This window comes from Haliotis asinina, chromosome 11 (assembly GCF_037392515.1).
Source record: "Haliotis asinina isolate JCU_RB_2024 chromosome 11, JCU_Hal_asi_v2, whole genome shotgun sequence".
NCBI lineage: Eukaryota > Metazoa > Mollusca > Gastropoda > Lepetellida > Haliotidae > Haliotis > Haliotis asinina.
In genome coordinates, this window is record NC_090290.1 from 11,626,949 (window position 1) to 11,639,941 (window position 12,993).

The 12,993-nt window shown below is 41.9% G+C and overlaps 1 protein-coding gene across 1 annotated transcript; it reads left to right on the forward strand.

Annotated features, from left to right (window-relative positions):
- The first annotated feature begins 6,644 nt into the window (after positions 1-6,644).
- LOC137256325 (fibrinogen-like protein 1) lies at positions 6,645-10,410 on the forward strand. The gene is made up of 3 exons (XM_067794085.1): positions 6,645-6,995; positions 7,634-7,733; positions 9,226-10,410. The coding sequence occupies exons 1-3, from the start codon at positions 6,645-6,647 to the stop codon at positions 9,882-9,884; spliced, it is 1,110 nt and encodes a 369-aa protein (XP_067650186.1). The 3' UTR covers positions 9,885-10,410.
- Positions 10,411-12,993: the final 2,583 nt, after the last annotated feature.

Here is a 12,993-nt window from a genome sequence, read left to right on the forward strand (position 1 = left end):
TACTGACTCAACCTTTATTCCGTCAGGCTTTAGATACTGCTGTCCCATCTGTAGATGTCTTCCTCCACTACATCTGAACAATGCTTAAGAATCCAGGGCAGAAATACTATGGTATCTAAAACAGCAAAATTGGTCCTAACAACCCATTATGTAGTATTTTCCGAACATCCTCAAATGAATGCCTGATGTATTCGACTGGTCAAGCTTGTTTTCGATTAATCAAACGTATTGAACGTACGTATTGACTGTTGATGCTAGTTCTGTCATGTTTAACGTCTAACACATCACCACTCAGGGTTTTTTTTATGATCATGTTTCTGATACTCAAAATGATTCTGAAATCGCAATTCTATTACAAACACTGATAAAGAATTGTCTTGTGTATTTAGTTAGCAAGGATGTCAAAACCAAATTTAATGGGAATTGATCTCATAGATGAAGAGCGAGTGTGTGAGTTAGGTGCACCAAACCTGTAGCAATAATCCATCAATATCACGACTGCAGAAAACTGCTGACCAGCTTCCCCCTACCTTTCCAGAACAAAATGGCTGATCCCCCCACCCCCACCCCCCACCAACAACAACCACCTATCTTGTAACACAACACCTCTTGTGTTTCTAGCAAGAGGTACCACCTCCAGTCGGTATTTTCTCCAGTTACATTGTACCAAAAATGTCAACACCATTTTCTTTGTAAACAGTAGTAGATCTGTCACTGAAAGTGACGCAGTCTCGAGTGAAGTGTTCCTGACACTCTTTGATATAAAAGGCACTGTGGGGAGTTTCTCCATGTATGGTGGCAAGGGATTGGAAATTACTACCTTTAATGAACTCAGTTATTGTGAAAAATCTAGAGTGACACATCATGAGTCCCCTTTAAACGAGCGGACGGAGAATCTGGTCGATGTATCGATTGGCCATCAGACTACCTTGGACAAGCACAAGTTCCGGCCTGTGGGTGTATGAGATCTCTCCTCACATCATAACACTCTCTTTTACGAATCTGTCCACCTGTCTGATGCAGTTAGGTGCAAAACGTTCATGACATCATCTGTAGAGACGGTCTCTACCATCAAGTCGCCTGAGGAGATAACGGGATTATTCGCTAAACCATATGCGCCTCCAGTTTGACAGGTTCCATGGCAGCACCGTGGTACACCATCTCATTCGTCGATGTCGTTGTAGTCGTGTCAAGGAGGGGGACACTTGTGGACGTTTGACATGTATTCCTACTTCTCGGTGACGGTTCCTTCTTGTGATATGTCCCGGGCAGGTGTGGTGACTCTAGGTCTTCTTGATCTTCCTGATGTTCCTGTCATTTGGTCGCATTTGTTTGACGAAATCGATCCCACAATCGAGTTATTGTGTTGGGATGAACGGTGAAGATCCCCGCCACCTCACTCTTTGAGGCGCCACCGTGCAATCGTCCAATTGCCTGATTTCTATCGGCAGCATTGATACGTCCCATTTTCGTGTACAGTACTTGCAAAGATCGTGGATGAAATTGTGCGATTCATTCGGGTCTTTTATAATCACATGCTTCACTCATGCTTTGCACGTGGGAAACAATCATTGTGCCTGATATTCGTGCTGCTTAACATCCACGCACGTCATGACAATCCTGATTGATAAAAACGTTCAAAATCATTTTTGGTTGCGTTTGGTCAAGCATGATGTTCTAAAACATCCCAGAAAGAATGTGCAACTTTGTTTGAGTTTACAAATGTGTACAAAAAATTGTACAAATTAATGTGACATAAATAACCAAAACACATCTTCATGTTGTATTTTCATCACAATCCAAAGGGTTCCTGAATGTTTCAGACAGAGTTCAGGGTGTGTGAGTGCTCAGAAACAAGTAAAAAAAACATGGTGGCACATATCTTGGATTACGCTATCAATGAGCTGCTGATCCCCACGTTGTCTAATTAAAGTTAAATAAGGTCAAATATACAGGTCATGATATCAAGTGTAATCGAGCTGACATTAAAAGCCACATCTGCAATGTCTAAGCTGACGCAGATCACAAAAAACAATTTCGCACGACATAAATAACTGATGCCTCAAACCATTCTAAAAAACTGATAAAACATATTAATAATAAATCACCACGTAAAACTAAACTGCATTTCATTCTATAAAAATAAGAATCTTCTCTTCTGAGTGATATTGCTGAGTGCCGCGTAAAACTAAATTCATCCGCTCTTCTCAGAGAAACATTAAGCCAAAACAAATGGTAAGTGACTGTCAATGAATAAATTCATCACAAGAGACCCAGAACCGTAGATAGTCAGGCGTATAAAGTCAGTGAAAGAGTGACTTTAGTTTTACGCCGCACTCAGCAATATGCCAGCTACATGGCGGCGGTCTGTAAGTAACCGAATCGCGACCAGACAATCCAGCGATCAACAGCTTGAACACCGATCTGCTCAACTGGGATACGTCAACCAAGTCAGTGATCCTGACCACCCGATCCCGTTGGCCACCCGATGGCCTCTCAGGCCACAGGACAAGCATGTGTCTCTCTGCTCACTGGCGACAAAACAGTATCTCAGATTGGCGAGAAGAAAATCATTATATCTTTAAAATGCCAAGAATATATGGATTAAAAGACAGTTTCAGAACCTAAAGGCAAGACAGGTATTTTTCTTCAGACTGTTTAGGAGATAATCCATTTTGGAAGTGATTGTAGTTGGTTGAACGCTGCTCAATGTTTCATTTAAAAACTCACGCTAACGCGTTCGGTTTTAAATGACATTTAGCAGTGTATTATCACTTCCAAAATGTATACACAGTAGGATGATTTCCATTCTATCATGGCGTATGCGCAATGAATAAAACGCGTTTTAAATATGCACTCATTATCCTTACGAAGTGTTTTGACACTACTGCAGAGCCTTCTAAATGGTGGGGTGAAATAGGGGTGAAACAGGAAAAAGAAACAATTTACATTGGTGTCAAATGTTTTGATTATTTCCAAAACGAAGTTTCCATCAAATGCAATGCAAGTTGCAATATCTGTAGTACTGGCATTCTACTTCTTCTGTTGTGAGCAACTATAATGGGATGAGTTATGTAATAAGGAACACCCCTCTAATTTCAAAATAGATAAATAGATACTAGTCTGGTTTGACCTTCGTTCTGACGTCATTGACGCGTGCCATTTTCGAAATGGATGAGTGTCAGTGCTTTGCTGTAGTTACAGTGAGTGAGTGAGTGAGTGAGTTTAGTTTTACGCCGCACTCAGCAATATTCAAGCTATATGGCGGTGGTCTGTAAATAATCGAGTCTGGACCAGACAATCCAGTGATCAACAACATGAACACCCGCAACCTCTGCGCAATTGGGAACCGATGACATGTGTCAACCACGTCAGCGAGCCTGACCACCCGATCCCGTTAGTCGCCTCTTACGACAAGCTTAGTCGCCTTTTATGGCAAGCATGGGTTGCTGAAGGCCTATTCTACCCCGGGACCTTCACGGTTGTTGAGAAGACCAGACATTGAAGACTTATGACGTTTATGATTTATCGTGATAAAAGAACCAAATTTAACCCTCCCCATTTTGTTGCTTTCGGCGTGCTCTTGCTTCTGGATTCAAGAACGATTTCGTCGAATTCGACATCATCAACAGTCTTGAAACGTTTAAACATGTCCATTATCAAGCTCTGAATAGAAATTAAGTAAGTGATAAACTGACGTTCAATTATCAATTAATGTTCCTTTGAGTATAACTAGTTACGATTTAAAATTGAAAAGCAAACATTTATCTTTACTGAGTGATATATTAGCGTGACATCGAGGCCTAGATTTTAACGCATAAACTGGACAATAAGACGTTTACATACTCGGTACTTAGAGTTACTTTGGCTGCTTTTTCAGTCATTTCATGTTAGATCCAGACTGGGTCAAGATTTTGTTCCATATCTAATCCAAATACATCAAAGAATTCGCCAAGGTCAAATGTAACAGCCTCCGACGACATGTTTGTTACCTCGTGAGGGTTAATGAATATTCATACGAGCAGTGAACCGGCTCTCAGAGGTGGTTAATGAAAAATTTTTCACTTCTGTTTTTTTTTTTATAACAACCAATCACAAACCAGCTAACGAAAATGTCATGGAATAATAACCTTTTGACCGACGTTGAATGTACCCCCGCCGTTAGTTCCCTTCGATTTTAGCAGAGAAAACACAACCAATATTTGGCATTCAGAAATCAATGACAATGACACGTACTATGTTGCTACCACCATCATTGAATACATCTGCAGGACGTGTACACGGATAATCGTTGTCATTCTCTACTGTTAATGTTGCTAGTGATAACAGAATCAACCTATATCGGCTGTTTTCATCAGTGTTAGGCTGATGCCCCGACTTTATGCCTAGGACTAGAAGACAAAATCCTGTCACATCAAGGTCATCTCAAGATCAGAATCAGCAGCACAAATGTATGGTTACTCCTAGTAGAAGGTTGGGTTTCCTCAAACCAGGTCCCTTTATCTCGTCGACATTGGAACATTAGGAATCAGTGTTTGACGGATTAGTCATAACTATTGAACAGCCACACTTGCCGTCCTCCACCGACGCAGGAACACAACCCACATCAAACACGTTGCCCTGAGGTGCTGAGGACCTATCCTACCTCGGGTTCACAGGGCTGAAGTGCTATTACAGTTACCTAGCACTCACCACATGGAGGTGATCTTCATGAGTGTCCCCAAGAAAACACGTCTTTCTTTCGTCGTGCAGAAGATGATAAAGGTCAAATCAAAATCAAATAAAAATAGATATTTGTATAACACTACATATGCAGAGTCCCGCTCATGTGCGCATAGTCGAATGCTCGTTTAAAGAGGATGGTTTTGAGACCAAATCTGAAAATGTTGACATTTTGCGAATTTCTGATATTTTCAGACAGCCCATTCCAGAAAAGAGCTCCCGTTCTGCTAAATGTTCCGTAATCGTGTGTTGTGGTTCGGACAGATGGAACATGTAAGCTTTGCTGATTAGACTTGTAAGCAGACACAAGAGGTTTGAATACAACTCTTTAACAAAGAGCCATTGTGAGACCTTCAGGACTGATGCTGTTTGCACATGCTTATACGCGCGTAGTTTGACGTATGTAAACTTATTTCCTTCCTGTAAAGGGACATTCGTTCTCTGATAAAGTGTCCAAACATCTTTTGTGAACTTCTTGGTCATTAATCTAATCGGCATACTTCCTGCCTCAGTAGCATCAGCAGAGGTAGACACGTTGTTTATTTATCAATATTGACAAACAAGATTGAAAAGGTCAGAATTGCTAAATCACAAGTTGTTTTCAGTTGGCATGTAGCAGTTATGTGCAAAGGAACAGAATTGTGTCCTGTACTATTCTCCTGATTACTTTCATAAACGACTGGCAGACGCAAATCACTTAAATTATTTCCATAGCACCTGGTTGCTGGTAATTAAGGAAGGACCTGTTTGCCGTGAGGTTGGATTTTCACTCCCGGAATAGGGCTTCCTATTTAAACACTTCAGCGGTCAGCGTTTTTTATCTTCATAAAAGATTTGACTTCCTTATCTTGACATGAACAAAAAACGTGTGACAACTCAGATGACTACTCAGAGACTACACTGTGACAAAGGACATGTAAATATGGATACAAAATATCGTCATCAAATTAAAGACTCACAATTTCAAACAAATGAGCAGGTTAAGCTTGCTTCTTGTGCAAGGAAGTTGGTAGGTTTGGTTCCCAACAGAACTAAGAGTGGTAAGTCACTTCACGCCAAGCTTATCGTATTTTCTGTAAACTGAATGACAACAAATTAGCGTTCATGATCTCATGTCATCGTCAATATCTCAGAAATCGCTAGTAATCACCGAAATATCAGAAGTGTTCAACACTAATTGTTCGCTTGACAAAACACAGACATGGGAAACATGCTACAAGACAAAATATGGAACTGTATGGGAAATCATATTTTCACTGATGCTTCACATTAAGAAATTATTTCAACATGCCTGCTAAAATACTCTCTGAAAGTATAATTGAAACTTTTCATCTTGTGTCTAGGACAAAATAACTTCTGAAGATGAGTCGCGTGTACTTTGAAATCTTGGTGGTATGACGTCACTGCTAAACTTACCACACATGTAATACATACAACCACCTTAAACTCTGATTGGGCCCATTTATGATCCATTGCTGATTTGAGTGCCCTTGTTCAGTGGTTGGGTTTGAAAAGGAAATATGTTTGGATTATTGAACACAGTATACATGTTTCATGTCTGTGCAGGTATGATACCTGTCACAACAAAGCACATTTGACATTCATCAAGACATTTACAACCAGGTTCAATAACGTCCATTAACTACTTGATGACCTATTATCGAGTAAATCCAGGTACTTGTTGGTGGTAATGGAGAGACATGACCAAATATACCACAGCAAATCAAACCAAGGAAACTAAGAGTTCTTTGTTTTGGACCAATACTTTGTGACGAGTTGGATATTAGTATTACCAAAGATTCTTAAGTCGTGTTGATGGCAGCCCAGATTACACACGCATTAGAGAAGGAAGACGTCGACAGTTAAGGGTGCAGTATCTAAAACCACAAAGGATATCGATAGAGATGAATGTTGTGTCAACAATGGTGGATTCCTGTGAACAGGCCAGATTTCAAGCTTGGCTACATGTTCCTGTTACTTGTATTTTGGTGCTACTTGTTGACTTCTCCTACACGAGTGAGCTACGTCAGGAACTTTTCACAGCAATGCCCGGATGTTCTGAAGATGTCATTCTTCCAGTGACTCCTTTCAGCTCTGATGTTGTGGCATCTCAAGGTCAATGTTTACTAAACTGTCTTGGAGATTCCAGCTGCATGTCCGTCAACCTCTGTGATGACCCCCAGAGTGGACATGTGTGTCACAAACTACAAGAGACATCAAACGGGTCGTGTTCAGATCTTGATGCATCCGCTGGGTGTGTCTTTCTGGAGCCGGTGAGTTCTTCCTATTCCCCTTCAGACTTGCCACAGGAATATCTTCATCTCGTGTTTTAACCTATTTGTTTGCATTTGCAATTTGATATATTTAACCAGGAATCATTTATTCATTGATAATTTCAGCAACCAGTCGTTGCCAATATAGTAGAAATTGTTTAAGGAAAGTGAAAAACAGTCGACGTAGAAACGCAGTTGAAGGTAAAATGTTGGCGAATACAGTAAATGTTGTCGACATGGTTGTTTCCATGACAAGTTTGATCAGTCGAAATTGGGGCTGGCGCTCTTTTCTGAAAGCAGAACTTTCAAATCTTTCGATACTCTCCCTCCACTTTGGAGTTATTCAAGAAACAAATGACATAAACCAACAGTACCCCTTTATTTCTAGCATTTACAGAGGTTAGTCAAACAGTGGAATCACCCCAGTTACAAGCATGCTAGTCAATGCGTAGTTGACTATCTGTACATCAATGTGAAGAACATTGTTTCTGTTGTCTTGTAGAACCGGATGTACATGTCCATGATGACAATATTTGTATTATCAAATCTGTTGTCCAACTTAAACATAAACCATCTTGCAATTTTCATCAGATCCTCCATAGAAGCATCTTCGAAATCATATACCGATTTCTCTTCAGGCGAGTGGGTGCCGACACGGTGGAACGTACAATGATACCGAGTCTAAGTGTGACTGTCCCGATGACTACACTGGAACATACTGTGAGAGGCGATACAGAGGTGAGTTACATTCGGCACCATTTGTAGCTGCGGCTGAATGGTTAAGAAAAATGCACGGAAGTAATTCATATGAGGAGAAAAGTCCCTCAGCAATCTTGAATGCGTGGAAACGAAGAGATCATTCGTAGTGGGGCGCGGTGGGCGAGTTGACTAAAAGGCCAGGCTAGTGATTCATCAAGGTTGAGGTGACAGGATGAAGCCCGCCTGTGACCGTGAGTGAATACATTGTAGATTCCTTCCGTGTTGTTAGACTCCGTAGTATACAGAACACAACCCTGTGCACATAAAAGAGCCACGAAGCCGTGGTTAGATGACCACATGGTGGCCACATGAATGCGGGCAAATACCTACTTAAAGGTACAGCAACGTGCAGTGATCTTGGACAAAGTGCTGTGACCGTGTGTCCCAGTCCACCCATCTATAAATGGGTACGTCGTTAGGACGAGGGAGTCACAATAAACACGGCCTAGAGGCAGCACGAGTATGTATACTCCCGAGGGAATTGAGGTTGATAATACGATGTGCCGTTATGGTTTACATCCAATGATCGTAAATATCAGCGCCTTGAGCAAGCACTAGTAGCGTGGATATGTGCGATATATATATAGTGATTATAATTATATCGGTTCCATCGCACAACTGCAAAACAAACTCACCCTCATGGAACAACTCCACGTTTCCAGAATATCAAGTATACGCACTATACAAAACAGATGGCCAACATGCAAATGCAGTGTCTGAACAGGCCAGATCAACGGTCACCGTGTCTCTGGAGGTGACACTGAAATATGATACTCAAGGTCCTATATATACAGAGGGGTATTTTATTTATTACCGCCCAATCCCGATTCCTGTCAGTTTTAGGGATTTGCAGAGATCATTCCAGAAGGTCCTATCCCTCTTAATCTGAAGTCTTCTGTTTTGTTAACCTTGGCATTCATCGCTTTAGTTTAAATTAAGTTAAACATCAAGTTTAGTTCGGTCATCTTCTCAAAATCTTTTCGATTTTGAGACTGTAGCGAGGCCTTCAACTGCACCGATTCCTGTAAGTAATTAAGATGCGCAAAGATCATCCCAGAAGATGATCTGACCCTTTTCAGACTCATGAAGGTCCCGGGGTAGAACAGGCCTTCGGCAACCCATGCTTGCCATAAAAGGCGACTGTGCTTGTCGTAAGAGGCGACTAACGGGATCGGGTGGCAAGGCTCGTTGACTGCCAATTGCGCAGATCGATGTTCATGTTGTTGATCACTGGATTGTCTGGTCCAGCCTCGATTATTTACAGACCACCGCCATATAGCTGGAATATTGCTGAGTGCGGCGTAAAACTAAACTAACTCACTCACTGACCCTTTCCATCAATATGTTTGCTCTTCTTCTTATTCTATGTTTAATGTTAATCTTCGTATCCAATACTTCAGTTAAGGTTTACATAAACAACAAGTTTACATCAGCAAGTTCGGCATCTATTATAGTTTCTGTTTATTTTCAGATTGTTCTGAGGCCTTCAACGATGGAATGCGAGGGATATCATCTAACATTCGAATCATCATTATCCGGCCTCTGAACGCTCCGAGGGAGTACGAGGTGGAATGTTTACTTGGCTACGGAGGGTGGACGGTGGTCGAAGAACGAGGATCCGGCTGCCAGAATGATTACAACAAGACATGGACTGAATACAAGACTGGCTGGACCACGCCGTGCAACAGATGGCTCGGACTTGAAGCTCTACACTATATCTCAAACCAACGCAGTGCCACCTTCGACATGCTTGTACGTGGAACTGGTGCACTGAATGGGCAATACTACTACACTTCTTTCAAGATTGGCGATGAAGCCAGTGGGTACACTCTAACATACACTGGTAAATTTTATCATTCTTCTAAAGCGTCTGGCAATGGGTTTGAGTACGGAGTGGCAAGCAAGCACATCAACGGTCAGAGGTTCGCCACGTGGGACCACCCTGACCCCTCGGGATGCGCTGTAAGTGACGGGGCAGGGTGGTGGTACGGGACTGCCTGCCCTCTTACAAATCTCCATAAGAAGTTCAATATCAGTGCGTCGGCGTCCAACATGGCTCAGTGGCCAGACGACAATGGCGTCCTCGAAAAAGTAGTCTATCTGAAAACAGAGATTAAGATTCTTTGGTAGCAGACTTTCTAATGAACTAACGCTGAGTAATGTCTCTAAACTAGAGTACTAATCGCGTTTGGAATCCTTATTAATTATGAATCCGAATTAGTATTGCGCCGCACTCAGCAATATTCCAGTAAATGCCTATAAATATTCGAGTCTATACCAAACGGTCCAGTGACCAGCAGCATGAGTTCCGGTCTGTGCAAAAAAGATGCCCTGCAATGTCTTAGCAAAAAGAACCCCGGGCTTAAACATGATTGATGCGAGAAAAGTTGGACAAGCCCTCATAGTATCTAAATTTATATCTGTGAAACCTATCGGGATTACGCGAAGAAAAACTGGGTTGCTCCGTGCCTGACATGTGTCCGCCATGTCAGAGAGCCTGACAACCCAATCCCGTTAGTCGTCTTTTATGACAATCATGGGTTACTGAAGATCAGTTCCAGCCACCTGGATCTTCACGGGTTCAGATTAAGTACCTTACAGCACCAGCCATTGCACGTGTCCAATAACTGGTACGCTGCCCTTCCACAATGCACTGTGGCCCTTACATACATGTATGTGTAATAGTGGACTTTTGGACTTTAGTTTTGAACAGGACATGAATTGCTCATTCGACTTCTTTTCATGAAAAATTTAGGTGAACTAGCTTGGTATTACAAGTCAAGTATTTGTTGCGTCTGTGTGAAATCTTTGACAACAATATCCGTTTTACCTTTAGGTTTTCCTTATTTTTGTTTCTGTGAATATTTATCACATTTTGATATCGCTATTTTGAATAAATGTACGGACACCGACGACATGCACATGAGAGTACGAAAGTAATTTAGTTCCGATTATGTAAGAATGCAATTCGCTGGAAACTTGTGGTGCATATTTCTGCGGACTGTCGAATATCAACATCTGAACTAGAACCTATGAGACATCAAATAAAATAATGTCAATCTGGGTCAATGATCTCGGGTGGCAGTCTGGACTTTCAGTAGAATGTTCACACATATCATTGAAGGACTACCTGGCATGGTTCTACGCAGCGGATTTCCTACACAATCACAGCTGTATTCATGTTATCATTCTATACAAAATATTGCCCTGATCGCTTCTCACAGAGTTGCAAAAGCAGTATTGTTTTCCGTCGTTTTTCATGTGAATTCATGACTACAGGCAAAATCAGAAGTAGGTTTTCATACTAAACCCGTAAAGCGCTCTTTGGCGTGCCGACTGAACACTACAACCACTCAGCCTTCCTAGGGCACTTTAGCCTAACATAGCTTATTTGTAACTCGTATATATTCATGCTTAATTTTGCTCAAAGCGTACACAATAAAATGTAATTAAGGCAAAGAGATACAGTTCAAAGGCTGTCTTGAACATGTGTGTTTTCAGATTGAACTTAAAGGTCTGAAAGTCACAACAGTCTCTGAGGCTTAGCGTGAGACTGTTCTAGGTCATTGATCATGCATTAGACAAAGGACGTGTTTCCATACATCACTGCCAGTGCATGGGGAACATAAAGCAAGTTCTTATCCTGTGAGTGGAGATATCGGAAGGCACGTGTACCTGGTTAGAAGATTTGATAGATAAGAAGATGCAGTTCCAGTGAGACAGCGGAACACAAGGCATAAGAGTTTTAAACTGATCCAAAACCGGCCAGTGGAGTAATGTATAGCAGAAGAGTAAGGTGCTCATATTACGATGGGGACGGAGAAGTTCTGCACCCTCTGCAGTTTGGCTGTCTAGGTCTTTGATGCACCGGCCTGTAAACAGTTAAAACAGTCAAGTTCAAGACATTACCATTTGTAGACTAAAGTACAGCAATTATGAATAGAACGTCAAGGTGTGTGTGTGTCTGTCTGTCTGTCTGTCTGTCTGTCTGTGTGTCTGTGTGTGTGTGTGTGTGTGTTGGGGGCGGGGTGGGGGGGGGGGAGAAGAATGTCAAAATAAACAATGTTTCTCATGCTTCATAAGAATGCAACTCCCAGTTTTTATCAGTCGTTTGAGCGACAAGTGGACACGATTTTGTCCGATTCTGCAGTGTTCGGAGAGGTGGGGGGTGGAAGGGTGGGGGTCATCCTTATCTGATGACGTCAGGGTTCACAATTGTCTGATGACGTCAGGGGTCATCCTTATCTGATGACGTCAGGGGTCACAATTGTCTGATGACGTCAGGAGTCATGTGTCTCATGTGGCGTTTGATATCATTCCACTTCTGAACATGTTCAAAACACTTGGGCATGTTACAAGAATTGACCCAAATGGTTGAACTGCATTCAAAATGAAGAAAGTAAGAAGTTTTAGAATTCAGTTTGAATTTCCAGGAATCTCCAGAAATTTGCAAGTGTGAAGGGGGTATAAAGCACGTCTATCACTAATAGAACAAAGGGTTTAGTGATGCATGATACATCACAGCAGTAATCATACTTAACACGGCAGCCGGAACCTATTGGTGTCCTGTCCTGTCCTGTTAAGACCTGGCAGTGATAACCCAGACAGCATAGTGTCATCACAGTGCATGTACGTACTTGGGATGTAATGATAAGGGTTTTCTTTGTTCTTGTCGCTACATAAATGATAAATTCTATTGATCTTCTCTGAAATTCCGAGTCGTTGGACTGGAACATCGACCCATTAGAGGACAAATAGATAACATAACACGTACAGGAAATATGGAACGTCAATGCTGGGTCTTCATTATCCTCAAATTATATCCCAGTAGGTATTAAGGTAGAAATTATCGAGCTGATCGCTGAAAATGAATGAAGCCAAGCTTAAATGCCTTACCCAACGTGTGAGTGAATGAGTGAGTTTAGTTTTACGCTGCACTCAATATTCCAACTATAGGGCGGAGGTCTGTAAATATCGAGTCTGGACCAGACAATCCAGTGATCAACAACACGAGCATCGATCTGCGCAAATGGGAACCGATGACATGTGTCAACCAAGCCAGCGAGCCTGACCACTCGATCCCGTTAGTCGCCTCTTATGGCCAGCATGGGTTGCCGAAGGCCTATTCTACCCCGGGACATTCACGGGTCATGCTCAACGTGTGCCAAAACAGGATGGAAGTATGTTTCAACCTATTGTTTATATCAGTAGTCCTACCATTACAGCCTGTAAACAAAGT

Bases quoted from the DNA above. Each gene is read 5' to 3' on its own strand.
- LOC137256325 (XM_067794085.1), top strand. From the start codon at position 6,645: ATGGTGGATTCCTGTGAACAGGCCAGATTTCAAGCTTGGCTACATGTT. The intron at 6,996-7,633 runs GTGAGTTCTTCC...ATTTCTCTTCAG, and splicing joins GGTGTGTCTTTCTGGAGCCG to GCGAGTGGGTGCCGACACGG. The intron at 7,734-9,225 runs GTGAGTTACATT...GTTTATTTTCAG, and splicing joins CTGTGAGAGGCGATACAGAG to ATTGTTCTGAGGCCTTCAAC.